This window comes from Canis aureus, chromosome 5, assembly GCF_053574225.1.
Source record: "Canis aureus isolate CA01 chromosome 5, VMU_Caureus_v.1.0, whole genome shotgun sequence".
Classification (NCBI taxonomy): domain Eukaryota; kingdom Metazoa; phylum Chordata; class Mammalia; order Carnivora; family Canidae; genus Canis; species Canis aureus.
This window is the reverse complement of record NC_135615.1, coordinates 80,653,752-80,666,492: the sequence shown is the minus strand read 5'-3', so window position 1 is coordinate 80,666,492 and position 12,741 is coordinate 80,653,752. Positions and strand designations below refer to the sequence as shown.

The 12,741-nt window shown below is 57.6% G+C and overlaps 1 protein-coding gene across 1 annotated transcript in view; it reads left to right on the top strand.

Moving 5' to 3' along the window:
- Positions 1-6,248, top strand: part of PAX7 (paired box 7) — a 67,876-nt gene extending 61,628 nt beyond the window's left edge. Inside the window, exon 8 of the mRNA XM_077896513.1 lies at positions 6,108-6,248. Within this exon, the coding sequence (XP_077752639.1) occupies positions 6,108-6,248 (141 nt within the window). The remainder of the gene's footprint in view (positions 1-6,107) is intronic.
- The last annotated feature ends 6,493 nt before the right edge of the window (positions 6,249-12,741 follow it).

Genomic DNA, 12,741 nt, shown 5'->3' with positions numbered 1-12,741 from the left:
AGGGCGTTGGGAAGTTAGCATCTCTGAGCCTCTGTTTATCCATCGCCGAACTAAAGAGCCATTAAACTAGGTGTTGCTAACCTCCTAGGAAGGGTGTTCTCTGAATTCAGCACGCTGACAGGCCGAAGCCTTAGCACCGAGCCCGGCACGAAATAGGGGCCAAACAGACATCGGTCCTCTTGCCAACCACCCCCCTCCATTGCCAGGATAATACAATTCGTATGAGAAACCTGTTACTTGAAGGAAAAAGAGAGTTAAAGGGAAGGTCAGCTACAGCACCCCACCCCCGGCCCGTATCCATTTAGCTTCCTGTTTTTGTCAATAAAGCTTTATTGATGCACAGCCATGCCCATTTATTTACATATTTATGGCAGCTCTGGGGGGTACAACACCAGAGCTGAGGGATTTCTAAACAGACCTCATGGCCCATGAGGCAAATAATATTTGCTGTCTGGCCCTGACAGAAAAAAAATCACCAAACCCTGTTCTAAAACCTTCCCAGGAATGTCAGTTCTCTGCGTGGTTTGGGTTCATCGCTGTTCACCTCTGTTAGGGAGCGTGGTTGAGAGCCAACTGCATGTTAGTGTCGTCATTTATTTATGGGGAAGATCCCTTTCCGTCTCTCTGCCTCGATTTTTCCCATCCGTGAAACGGGGATGACACCAGCTTCTATCTCATGGGGCTGTTGAGGATGGTACGAGCGGACGAGCATAAAGCACTTAGGCCAGGTCCGGGGCAGAGCTGAGGGCCAGGGAACAGGAGCTGCTGAGCGCAGAGCTCCTAACGGCGATGCTCCAAGTCCTCTCGGGCCCCGTGTTATGGGGCAGGGGTGACGCAGCCTGCCGAGCAGAATGTTGACCCGCTGGAACCTAGTTAGCCTCTTTGGGGTTCAAAGCCGCGGCTTCCATGTCGTTGGTACTGAGGACAAACTGGCTGAGCCAACCTTCCAGAGTCTGGAGACAGACAGGACAGGAACTCAGAGCTGGGTGACCACGACCGTGGCCGTGGGGATGTGGTCCAGGCCTGGCCTCACGGTACGAAACAGGTTGGAGGAGCAGCACTTGGAAATCTGAAGCGGGATGCCGAGATCGTGTGGGCCCGCCTTCTCGCTCCATGGATGGGGGCCCGGGACACATTGGCCGAACCAGAGCCGAGAGTGCCGGCACCTGGCTCGCTGACTACGGTTCCTCGCAGCCCACTGACTCAGCGTGGGCTGAGGTTCCTCCCCCACAGAGGGGCAGTTTTGTCACAGGGCAGAGGAGAGGCAAGCAAATAAGGGGCCCCCGGCTTCTGGAGCGTGGCTCAGCGATGGGATAGAGTGAGGATGCCCCATGCACTGTTTGGGCCCAGAACAAGCCTCAGGGAGGGAGGGCGGAGGAAAGAACCCAGTCCTTGCTGTGAGCGGCCAGTAGCCCGACCTTCTCCCTGCCGGAGCTGGACCCTCACCTCTCCTCCCTGAGGCCCTGGGGAGGCTTCCTCCCCACGCTCCAGGCGGGGAGGTTATGAGGACATGATGGATTGGGCCAACTCCGGAGACTTGCCCAGAGGTTCCCACCAAAGGTGCGAAGACAGATGGAGGGTCTGACAGGGGCAGAGGGGACCAGGAGGTGAACAGCTGCTGGCAGGGAGAGGGGGCTGCACGCGGGGCGGACCGGAGGGCAGGCTGGGTGTGCTTCTGTCCATGTGAACTGCCGGGGTTAAGCTTCTGACGCTTCCCCGAGGAAGGAGGCAGCAAGGGGGCGTTTCTGGGTCTGTACAAAAGTTCCTGCTGCTTGTGAGTCCCGGGATGCTCTGTCCTCCCTCGGAGCAGCCCCACTGCACATCTTCGGCACGTCTCTGTGGGCTCGGGAAGGGTGGGGAGAGGCCTTCTCCACCAGGACAGATCCTCTTCCTAGGGCCTGTCCCCCCGACAGCAGGGAGGTTCTCCAGAGCCCACCTGGGCAAGAGGGATGGGGTGGGCTCTGTCTGGGATGGGGCTTCCACCTGGCCTGTGGGGCTGGCACGTATCCCCTCACCCGGGACTGCTGGTCCCCACCCCTGCCACCCTTGGCCTTGGCCTTGGCCCTTGTTCTTACAAAAGCCCAGGAGGATTCTGTTGGGGGCTGAAGTTGGGGCTCTGCTGAGCACCTGCTCATCACACTGGCCAGTTTGCTGCTGCCTGGAGAAGTGCCCCTTCCCAGGGCCTGACCCAGGTCCTGGTCTCAGACCCAGCCTGGGAAGTGGGAGCTGTCAAGCCTCAGAGACTCCACGGAGAGAATGCCTAGCAGAATCCCACGGAAAAGCCATTTATTCAGCTCTGCCCTGGACCCTGGCTCTGGCATAACAGTTATGTATGGAGTGCCTGCTGTGTGCCAGGCACTGGGCTAGGCACAGTGAACGCAAGGGATGAAGCCCCTGCCCTAGCGGAGCTGGCGTGGAGCAGGACAGACAGGCAATACACGAAAAACCAGCAAGTTCGTGCAACGTGTCTAATACCGCTTTGACAAGGACAGCTAGACTTTCGAGCCCCCGTGACTCGGACCCTGTTCCGAGGGTTTCCTGTACACTCACTACTTGGGCAGCAAAAGCCAGGATTCGGCTCCCCCCTTGCTAGAGCCTGAGATCGTAACTGGCACTGCCCTCCTGCCTCAGGATCGTGCACGCTCCCCCTCTTTTTGGGAGGCTGGCTGGCAGCGAGAAGAAATCCTCTCCCCTCTGGCTTGGCGGAGGGGGAAGCTCATTCAACCCATGTCTTGGATGAGAAGACCGAGGCCAGGACCTCAGGCTAGTGGGCAACGGGCAGAGTTGAGTCCCACGCGCAGAGGCCTTCTGAGAGGTTCAGACACCGAGGAGGCTTGGTTTCCTCGTAGCCCAGCCCTGCAACCACCTGCAAAGCCCGCGATCCGGGACTAGGCTCTCAGCACGCGGACGTCCCCAGCTTTGTGTACGGGGTCCTCCTGAAGAGCTGCAAGGAAACCAGTGCAGTTGACCCTTGGACAACGGGGGGATGAGGGGTGTCGACTCCCCCCCCCCCACTGTTGAAAATCCATGTATAATTTTTGACCCCCACGAAAAAACTTCACAAATAACCTGCTGTTGCCCTGAAGCCTTACTGAGGAGACACACAGCGCACTGACACCTATTTTGTAGGTTCTTTTTTTTTTTTTTTAAGATTTATTTATTTATTCATGAGAGACACAGAGAGGCAGAGACACAGGCAGAGGGAGAAGCAGGGTCCCTCAGGGAGCCCGATGCGGGACTCGATCCCAGGACTCCAGGATCACGCCCTGGGCCAGAGGCAGACGCTCAACCCCTGAGCCACCCAGGCGTCCCTAGTTTATAGGCTCTGTTCCTTTTATCCTGTCTTCTTACATGGAAGCAAACTAGAGAAAATGTTACCAAGAGAAGCAAAAGGAAGAGAAAATACATTTCCCGCGCCGTCCCGTATTTGTTCATTAGAGCGCCCGGCACCGGGTGGGGTGGGCCCTCCCTCCCTAGCTATGTGTCGTGTGAGAGCCAGGATCCAGGGCAGAGTATATTAAATGGATCCATGAAGTCCAAACCCAAGTTGTTCGAGGGTCGGTTACTGCCCTCGAGATGTTGGGAACCAGGATCCGCAGACCCCCTAGGCTGAGGTCCTTGGAAACCACTTCTAGAAGACAGCTCAGGACAGCTTAGGGCAACAGGAAGCTTCTGTGGCCCGAATGGCAGTGAGTAACATGATGCTGGCACACCGGTAGGGTAGTGGGCTACAGAGGGGACACCTATGCACAGGTCCCTTGGGATGCCTGCCCTTAGGCATTGCCCAGTCTGATGGGGGAGACACAGCTCCTGCCCTGAGGGACCCCTGGTCCGAGAGAAGAAGGACTCCGTGCACTCCCATCCTCGGGAGCTCACAGTCAGAAGCGGAAAAAACTGTCCTTAGATGCCCTGGGGTGACCATAGCAGCCAGTGCTGTGCTGGAGAGCTCCCAGTTTGAGGGGAGACAGGCTCAGAAAGTCACTCACAGCTGCTCACCCTCCAAAGTCCCAGCAAAGACCCAGGAGAGGAGGGTGGTTGTGTCGTTTCGGGCAGGGTGCCCTGTGCCAGGGCTTCTTCAGGGTCCTCATGGGTATGGGGGGGCGGGGTGGGCAGCCCTTGGCCTGAGCTTCCTTCTTCCCCCAGGCCTTTTAGAGGCAGATTCTCTCAGAGTTGGAAGTGGAAACTGAGGCCCAGATGGGTGGCGGGGGGCGGGGGGAGAGAATACGGCCCTAAATCATAGTCGGGTTAGCGGCAGGGCCGGGACCAGGCCCCAGAGCCCCAAACCCCCAGCCAAGGGCTCCTGCCACTGCCTCTCAGAAAGGGGGTGTTCCTTTCTCGCCACCTCCGCTCCTGTCACTCCTTTGTAACGTCCCATGTTCATCGCGTCCCGTGCTCCTGTCTGGGAGGAACCTGGAAGAGGGATCGTGACGATTTCCCCCCACGCTGAACTAACGAAGGGTCCTCCCTAAGTGTGGGGCGACTCACACGGCTGCGAACACAGTGAAACAAGCCTCTTTGTCCTTTTGGGCTCCTTGACGCTTTTTCCTCCTTTCCCTCTTCTGCCCGCACTACGGTGACAGTTAATGTGGAATAGATGCTTCTGGCAGGCGGGCCTGGGCGGAGCTACGTGCTGTAGCCACTTTCACTCCCGGAGGCTTGGTCATATATTGTGACCTTCACTTTACAGATGAGACCGACTTGTCCAGGCTCATCCATCCATCCACCCATCCATGTGCCTACCCTGTGCCAGGCTCGGTGGTAGGTTCTGGAAAGTGGCAGAGCCAGGATTAGAAGGGTCTGCCTCCAGAGCCCGCTGTGCTCGCTGCTCCATCATATCTGCCCCCTGCCCCCCCCCCCCCCAGGTGGGTCCTGTGCTCCTTGCTGGTGACGCTCAGGTCTGCAGCCACGGGGCATAGGCAGGGTCAGGATCCGAATCATCACATGCTCAGCTTTCCCTTCTTCCTAAAACGGGCAGGAGTAAAGCTCGAGGCTTTATTTCAATTTCTTTACGAGCGGGGTGTCCCGATCGCTTCGCCACAGCAGATTGCCCCCCCGGCATCCTTGGAGGGCCCCGGGGGAGCCAAGCCAGCAAGGGGAGACCCTCCACCAGCTGAATACCTCCAGGGCGCCGCATCCCATGGGAGCACGTGGGCTCTACGAAGTCCCTCAAGCTCCGCAGACCCCCTCGGCCTGGGGATGCGGGCTCAGAGAGGGTCAGTAACCTGCTGCGGGCCACGGAGAGGCTGAGCGGCAAAGGCAGGACTCTAACACGGCCCCGCGCTGACCCTCAGCGGGATGCGTCCGCTGGCTCTGGGGACCCGAGCTGTGCCCCTCATGCGGTGGGCCCTGGAAGCTGCCTGTGTTTCTCTCCCCTCTCACTTCCTCTTGTGTTTTTTTTTTTTTCTCTTTATTGGCGACACTGCGTTTATAATAAGCATTTAAAATGAGTCTTGCTGGACCAGGGACGAGGAAGGAGGAGGGAGTGGGAGATTTGTAGGCAGGAAGACGGGGAGGGGGATGGTGGGGTGTTAAATAGCCCAGAATTTTTAAAAAACTGATGCAAATCACTGGTAGGAGAGAAAATTATGTGCAATTACGTCCCGATATTGGAAGGTTTTGCCTAGCCCAGGCAACAAGATCTCATTAACAAGCAGAAAATAAGATTGAAATGGTGTGTAAAAGAGCTGAAAAATGAATTTGAATGCTGCGTTTGTCCACAATTACCCCCTCCTTCACACGTATTTTATTGCAATTTTTTTATTATTCTTAATCTCTCCATTCCTCAAAGCAGATTGGGGACATCCTGGCATTACCGGGGCATCGGGAGGAGGTGTGGAGGATTTCCTGCTCCCCTGAAAGGAGACCCTTCTCTCGCACATTTTCCAAGGTTGGGTTTTGGAGGGATCAGAATTCATTTCTCCGGCTTAGTGGGTTGTAGGAACACGGGGCTTTAACCCCAGCCCCCAGCCGAGTGAGCAAGACTCTGCGCCCCGCCCAGCCCTTCCTTCTCCTCCCTTCTGGGCGCCGCTTCTGCCTCCGGCTTCCTTCCCCCGTCCTTCTCAGGATCCCTTCCAGGCTTGCTCTCTCCCCGGGGGTCTCTCCTGCAGCCCCCCACCCCCAAGCAGGAGGAAAGCGGGGAGGGCAAGAGAAACTACACGGCCGGCCCATCGCCAACAAGCAGCTCCGGGGTGGAGCTCTGGTTCTCCCGTTTCCTGAGTTGCTGTGTGGCTCTGGGGCAGCTTGCTTAACCTCTCTGGGCCTCATCTTTGTCATCTGAAAAACGGGAGTGATAGTCCCTACGTCTCAGGGGGTGCTGTGAGGACAAAGGGAGAATTTGACTAAAGTGCCTGGTCCATAGTAGATGCTTAATAAACGCTTATCCTTACCCCATCCCCCCAACCCCACATCTGGGCCCTGGCCTCCAACTCTACCTGACTCCCTTCCCGTCTCTTCCATCGCTTCCCTCCTCCCTCTCCTACCCTCCCTTCCATTCGTTGGAAAATGTCTGAGCTGGTTTCTAGTCCAGGACAGTGCAGTATGTCCCCCTGACCCCAGTCCTGGGAAGAGAGGATGCTGGGTGCAGGGAGCCCCCTTTTCTGCAGAAAAGACAGGAAAGGCTGTCTCCGCTCTCCCCTCCCTCGGGCCCCCGGGGAAGATGAGCAAGGGTGGAAGGAGTGACTGGCTCAGATTGGACGGACGTGGCTCTGAGCCCGAGTGGTTTTCCCCAGGATCAGGGAAGAGCTGACTCACCCCACCCACCCACATACCCACTTCTCACCATGAACGATGGTGACGGCGTGGGGTCAGGGCTCAGGGGTGAGAAGGGCCAGAGTCTTTGGCCACATTCTCTTGGCCTGGAAGCCAAATGCCATTTGGCAGCATCTGGCCTCCCCAACTGGTTTTCACCATACCCAGTTTCTCCCAGAGACCCCTGTGCCACAAGCCTCTCCTTGGAGCCCCGATGGTGTCCACTCGGCTCATCAGGCGACCTCACACCCCAAGTGCCCTTTCCCCTTGACTCCCAGCCAGAACGGCCCTGGAACAGGGATGAGCCATAAAGCTCAGAGAACCGGCCGTGGGGCCCTGGGCATCATTGAGCCCTGCCAGCCCCCGGAGGGACAGACCCTGCCAAGATCCTGCTCTCACATCCAGCTCTGCCTTTGTCCATGTTAACCTACCTCAGTGGGAAAAGCTGAGTTATTTCCCCCCTGGCAGCTCCTCGCCAAACAAAACCACCTGCTCACGTCAATCAGAGGCTCAGCTCCAGTCCACAGGGAGAGGCCTGGACAGAGCCTCATCTCCTGTGAAAACAGACCCCTGTTTATTTCTCTGCCTTTCGCGCCCCTTTTTCCTGGGTGGAGGGGATGGGGGCAGGGGAGGCGAGCTAGGATCAGGAACTTTCTAGACTGTGGTTGAGGGAGGCAGGTCATCCCTATGGAACTGCCAAGAACTTGGGGGGGTGTAGTGCTTCTGTAATAAGCAATGAACTGCCCCCCCCCAGGGTGACTGTAGGGTCTTTTTTTTTTTAAATCATCGAGGGCGATGTAGGAGGGTAACCCTGGCCCTTTCTTAGAGGACCAGGTGGGATTCTGGAAAGATAGCATCTTAGGTCCATGTCTCTGAGTCTGGACACGAGATGTGCATCGGGGGCCACTCTCAGAGCTGCTATGGGCCTCTTTTTTGCCCACCATGGGAACATGCACAGCAACCTGGGCTTTACACCTTGAGAAGGTATGGGTGCAAGCCTCCCACGGGCAGAGTGAGGCCTGGCACTACCAAGTGGCGAAGGGGAGCCTGGATGCTCCCATGGACCGACCTGATGGCAGGGACCACGCTCTTCAGTAGGGCCTCAGGCGAGGCAGCAGTGTCCAGTGCCTGGTGATTCATTTTGGTGTCAGAACTCGGCGTCTGGCACGTAGTAGGCCTCCAGCCGCCGCTGGTGAGCCCCCAGCCGTGTGCACCCTGATTACACGCAGCTGCGCTTTCTTTCCAAAAGGCTTTTGAGGCAGCTGATCCTTTCGGTTGGTACTTGGATGTCATTACCTACGACTCCCTTCAAGTTTGTTTCCCTAGCTCCTGTGATTAACGCAGCATACAGGGAGGCTCAAAAAAGACATGTCCACGGCTGTCTCTCTCTAACTAAGTCCATTTCAGGGGAGACAGTACCCCTCGGGGAAGGGGTAGGAGCTGGTGCTGACCGGACAGCAGCAAATCCTGCCGCGAGTCCTAACCCAGTGTCTGATGCAGATGCAGCGTGGGCAAGGGGAAGGATCATACAGCCCGGGGTTCAGATACCAGGTTCTCTACTTGCTTGCTGTGTGACCACAGGCAAGTTACACGAGCTCTCTGAGCCTCGGTTTCCTCAGCTAGAAGATGGGGCCGCTACTACTCACCTTGCAGGGAGGGATCAGAATTCATTTCTCCGGCTTAGTGGGTTGTAGGAACACGGGGCCGTGTGTATGCGCAATAATGAGACCTTGCTCGTGGGAAACACCTAGCCCCATGCCGGGCATATAGTAAGAGCTTAGTAAGTGACAGCTTTCTCCTCTCTGCTCCTCCCTGCCCTCCTTAGAAACTGAATGAGAGATGTCCATCCTCTGCGTTGGCCATTTCCTTTCTGGGACTGGAGGTCTGGCTTAGCCAATTGGGGAATTCAGGAGATCCGAGCTCCCTGCGGGCTCTGCTTCTCACCCACTGTGTGACCTTGGTAGATGCCTCCCCTCTGGGCCTCAGTATCCCTATCTGTGCCACGAAAGACATGGACCACTTGTTAGTAAGGAACCGTCCTGCTCAGAGTCTGTGATTTCTGTGGATTCTTTGTACGGGCATGTGAGTCCCAGCCTCTAGATCTGAGGGCAGGGGCTGGCCCTCCTCTGTGTCCTGCACCTCCTCCTCATCCTCATGGGGCCCCAGCCTGGGCCTTCTGGGCTTCCCAGCAGGCCAGGGCTTTAGCCTCCCAGAGCAGCCTGGTTCGGTGGGAAAGAATGCAGATAGCGGATTTGTCCTTCTTTCTGATTAGCACGGGGGCTTGGAATGAGATAGTCCCGGCAGAGAGAGGGGAAGAAAATGAGGGAGATTAGCAATTAATACAGTGGGCAGACGTGCCGAGCAGCTCAGGCCAGTCCCTGGGGTCCCCAGCGGGAGGGAGGCCGCCGGTATGGCCAGCGACGGGACCTGGGAGGCCGGATAGCACCCCAACCAGGACAGGCAGGGTGACTTTGAGGGTCCCCCGAGAGTCACGCTCTCCCCTGCCCCTGGGATGTCTTGCCCGCTGCTCCCTCTGCCGGGACTCCTTCTCCAGCACCTCGTCTTCTCAAAACCACTCCTGCTTATTCCTTAAGACTTGGCCACCTTCCGGGATGCCTTTGCTCACGCATGGTGGGTTAGTTGTGCTTTCTCTGGGCATTTATCACATTTGATCGGTGTATTAGAAGTGCTTGTGTTACTAGACAAATACTACATAAAATATAATTGCTCTCTTTTTCGGAGCACTTAACCACAGGCCAGATGCCATGCTAAGCCCGTCATGTGAACCAGCTCATTTAATCTTTGCACCGTCTCCTTTGGGAGGGGAGGGCTTCACAAATGGGGGGGGACAGAGGGACCAAGCAGTTTAAATCGTTTGCCTGAGATAAATCACTAACATGTGGCAGGCCCCGGACTTGAACCCAGCCTGCCTGGCCCCAGAGACCATGCTCTCACCCAGCCCGTGGCATGAAGAGTGGCCTGTTTTCCCCTTGCTGGTGAGATTTTGACGGCCCTCAATGTGACTCTTTGATCTCAGCTAATCCCAGTGCCCTAAGAGGCCAGGGGGGGGGTGTCAGGACGTGGGCTCTGGGGTCCCTGCACCTGGTCCCAATCTCTAGCACCGTCACTTCCTATCTGTGTGATTCCAAAGAGGTTCTGCTCTGCCTCAGCTTCCCCCGCCGTCAAGTGGAGCTAGCAAGGGTTCCCATCTCACAGAGTGGTCTGAGGAATGAGCGCGTTGAGATACGTAAAGCATGTTGGCATCTGGCACACTTCGGGGTAGCTATTTGCAGATGGGAGCTCCAAGGCCACGTGGTGAGTTGAGGCAGGGCCAGACCTCAGATCTCCTGTTGCAGAATTAATGATCCCCCCCCACCCTTGCATTCCCCTCCTCCCTCCTGGCCCTCTCCCCAGCTGTGAACTTTTCTCCAGCACCTTTGGGAATGGGGACAGGTGCTCTGAGCCACCCCAGGGAGTTGGGCTGCAGGATACTGGCTGATGGGGGAGGAAACAAGTGGAGGACGTTCCTCCCCTGGGGCTCCTGGGAGCATCTGAGATCTTGACCAGCGTCCCCCCAAGCACTGTGGGTGACCTTTGGAAGGTCAGGCCTCAGTGCCACCCCCATTCCTATGCAGCCTGGGCCAGTCACTTCCACTCGGCACCTGTTACCTTGTGAGTGATGAAGCCCAGCGCTTTCTTTAGAGGGAGGACAGACTCCCTGGCACCCCAGCCCAGCCAGCCAAGCCCCCCACTTCCCTCATCCTCCAGCCAGTCTTGTCTCCGTGTCTTGCTACTCAGCCCAGAACTTTCCCTTGGTCCCAACTGATGGGAAATTAACCTGGGATGTCTTCTGGGCACCTCCCTCAGCTTCCTAATTCTCTGCCTTCCTGTGCTCCTCCCTCCGCACCCCATGTCTCCCCACCCCTTATCTGTCACCCCACAGGTACCAAGGCTGTTCTCAGACCCCTTTCCTTCCTTCTCTCTGCAAATCCAACCCTGCGCCCCATTCCCTTCCCCTAATCTCTCATCCTTCTCCACTCTTCCTCTCATTTCCTGATGTCTCGCCCCCTCTCTGACCAGGGGCTCCGGGAGGGGTGGGGGGCTGGGCGCGGTTCCGGGGCTTGGGGTGGGGGTGGGGGTGGGGGAGTGGTGGGGGGATCGCTGGCCGATCCTGCGCGGGGCCCTCCCCGCTCCGCTGCCACCGCCGCCGCTGACGCCGCTGCCGCGCCTTTGATCCATGGCCCGAGGCCGCCTGACAGTGGAAAATGCGGGGAGACAAAACCACTCAGTCAAAGTGATTCCCAACAACTGTCTCCCCGAGATAAGGACGCTTGGGCTCGGCGGCCTGCTTAATTCCCGCTGCCCGGGACCAGGACGGGGAGCAGCGCGAGCCTGGTCGCCCCCCGAACGCAGCCGCCCGCCCGGCCCCGACCCGACAGTCCAGGTGAACACGGAGGCGAGGCGGTGACTCAGGGGCACAAGGTGGGGACACAGAGGCCCAGGCAGGACCTCCCTTCCTCGGAGGGGCCAGGGCTCCTCCCCCACTCCCCTTGCATCCATTCTGTCCATCCCGTCCCCTTCCACCAATGCCCTTGCCCGTCCCTCCGCCTAGGACTCGCTCACCCACCCTCTCTTGGCCCAGCCAAGCCCATCCATCTCTCTGGTCTCCGCCCAGAAGGCCACTTTCTCCAAGAAGCCTTCCTGACCGGCTGGGTGGCCACACCCCCTCCCAGCATAGCAGTTTGGGCTCTGAATTCTAACTTTCTGAATATTGCTCTCACCCCCTAAAGCCAGGACCAGGTTATGCTGTGGCCTGTAGTCTCTGCCACCAAACCTAGCCCATAGTAGGGATCCAATATGGACACGTTTGGACACCGCGAGCATCCCTTCCCTGCGTTCAGGGACCTTCCTCCCAGGTAGTTCTGCAAGAGGCAAGCAAGCAAACCAGGAGCCAAAAGCCTCCAGAGAAGAGGGGGTGCCCCTGACAAGGAGAGGGATGGGGTGTGAGGGTATCAGTGACGACCCCCCAGCCCAGAACCCTCCTCCAAGGGAAACCCCTTTCTCAGGGCTGGCCTGGCTGAGCTGGACCGACCACCTGCTCCAGCCGTGCTTTCCAACCACGTTCCCTGGCAAGTTGCAGTCCGACTTGGGAGCTCAGGGGGTCGGATTTTGTACAGTAGGCCCAAAGGGAACCTCCGCCGTCCCACCGGAAACCTCCACAGAGCTGTCTCCTGGGGGCGGAGAGAGCCAGCACATTCCTGTTGGTGGCAGGGGGGTGGTCGTGGGGAGACCGAACTCAGCTCAGGACGTCCACATCCAGGCTGGCATGGAAGGGGTGGTCTTGTGAAGCACGGAGCACCCCGCTTCTGGGGGGGCAGCAGCAGAATCCGGGTTTGCCGGGACTGTTGGAGAGCCGGTTCTCTCCACGGTGCAGGCGATTTGGTAGAGACCGTGATTCCTAAGCCTGTGCATCTGAATGATCTGGAATGCCTGTTAAAAATCTAACTCGCAGGCTCCACCCTGACTGGCTGATGCTGTGGGTCTGCAGGGGGACCAGGAGAATCCATATTTTAAAGAAGACCCCGTCCGAGGCAGCCTGGATTATCAAAGCACTGGATTAGCGAGCTTTCACCTCGTCAGCCTCACAAGAGCCCCCTGATCTCCCCTTTCTTTGGGAAGGGATCTCAGGGCCTGTTTTTTTTTTTTTTTTTTTTTTTTTAATTATTTTTTGGGTAGGGTCTGTTTGACCTGAACTGAGATCCCTTCTCCAGCAATGTTCCAGGCAGGAGGCATCCTAGAAAGAGTTAACCCAGCGTCTCCTTTTACTAGGAAGGACACCCGCAATGGCACACTTTTCACTGCCTAGAAGGGCTCAGGGATTAACAGCGCTTTTCCCAGGGCACGAGCGGGTGTGGCGGTGGCCGGATGGACGGCCTCTACCTTCATCTCTGCCTCTGCTCCCACGGCAGGGGCAATGCCTGCTTTGACACAGAG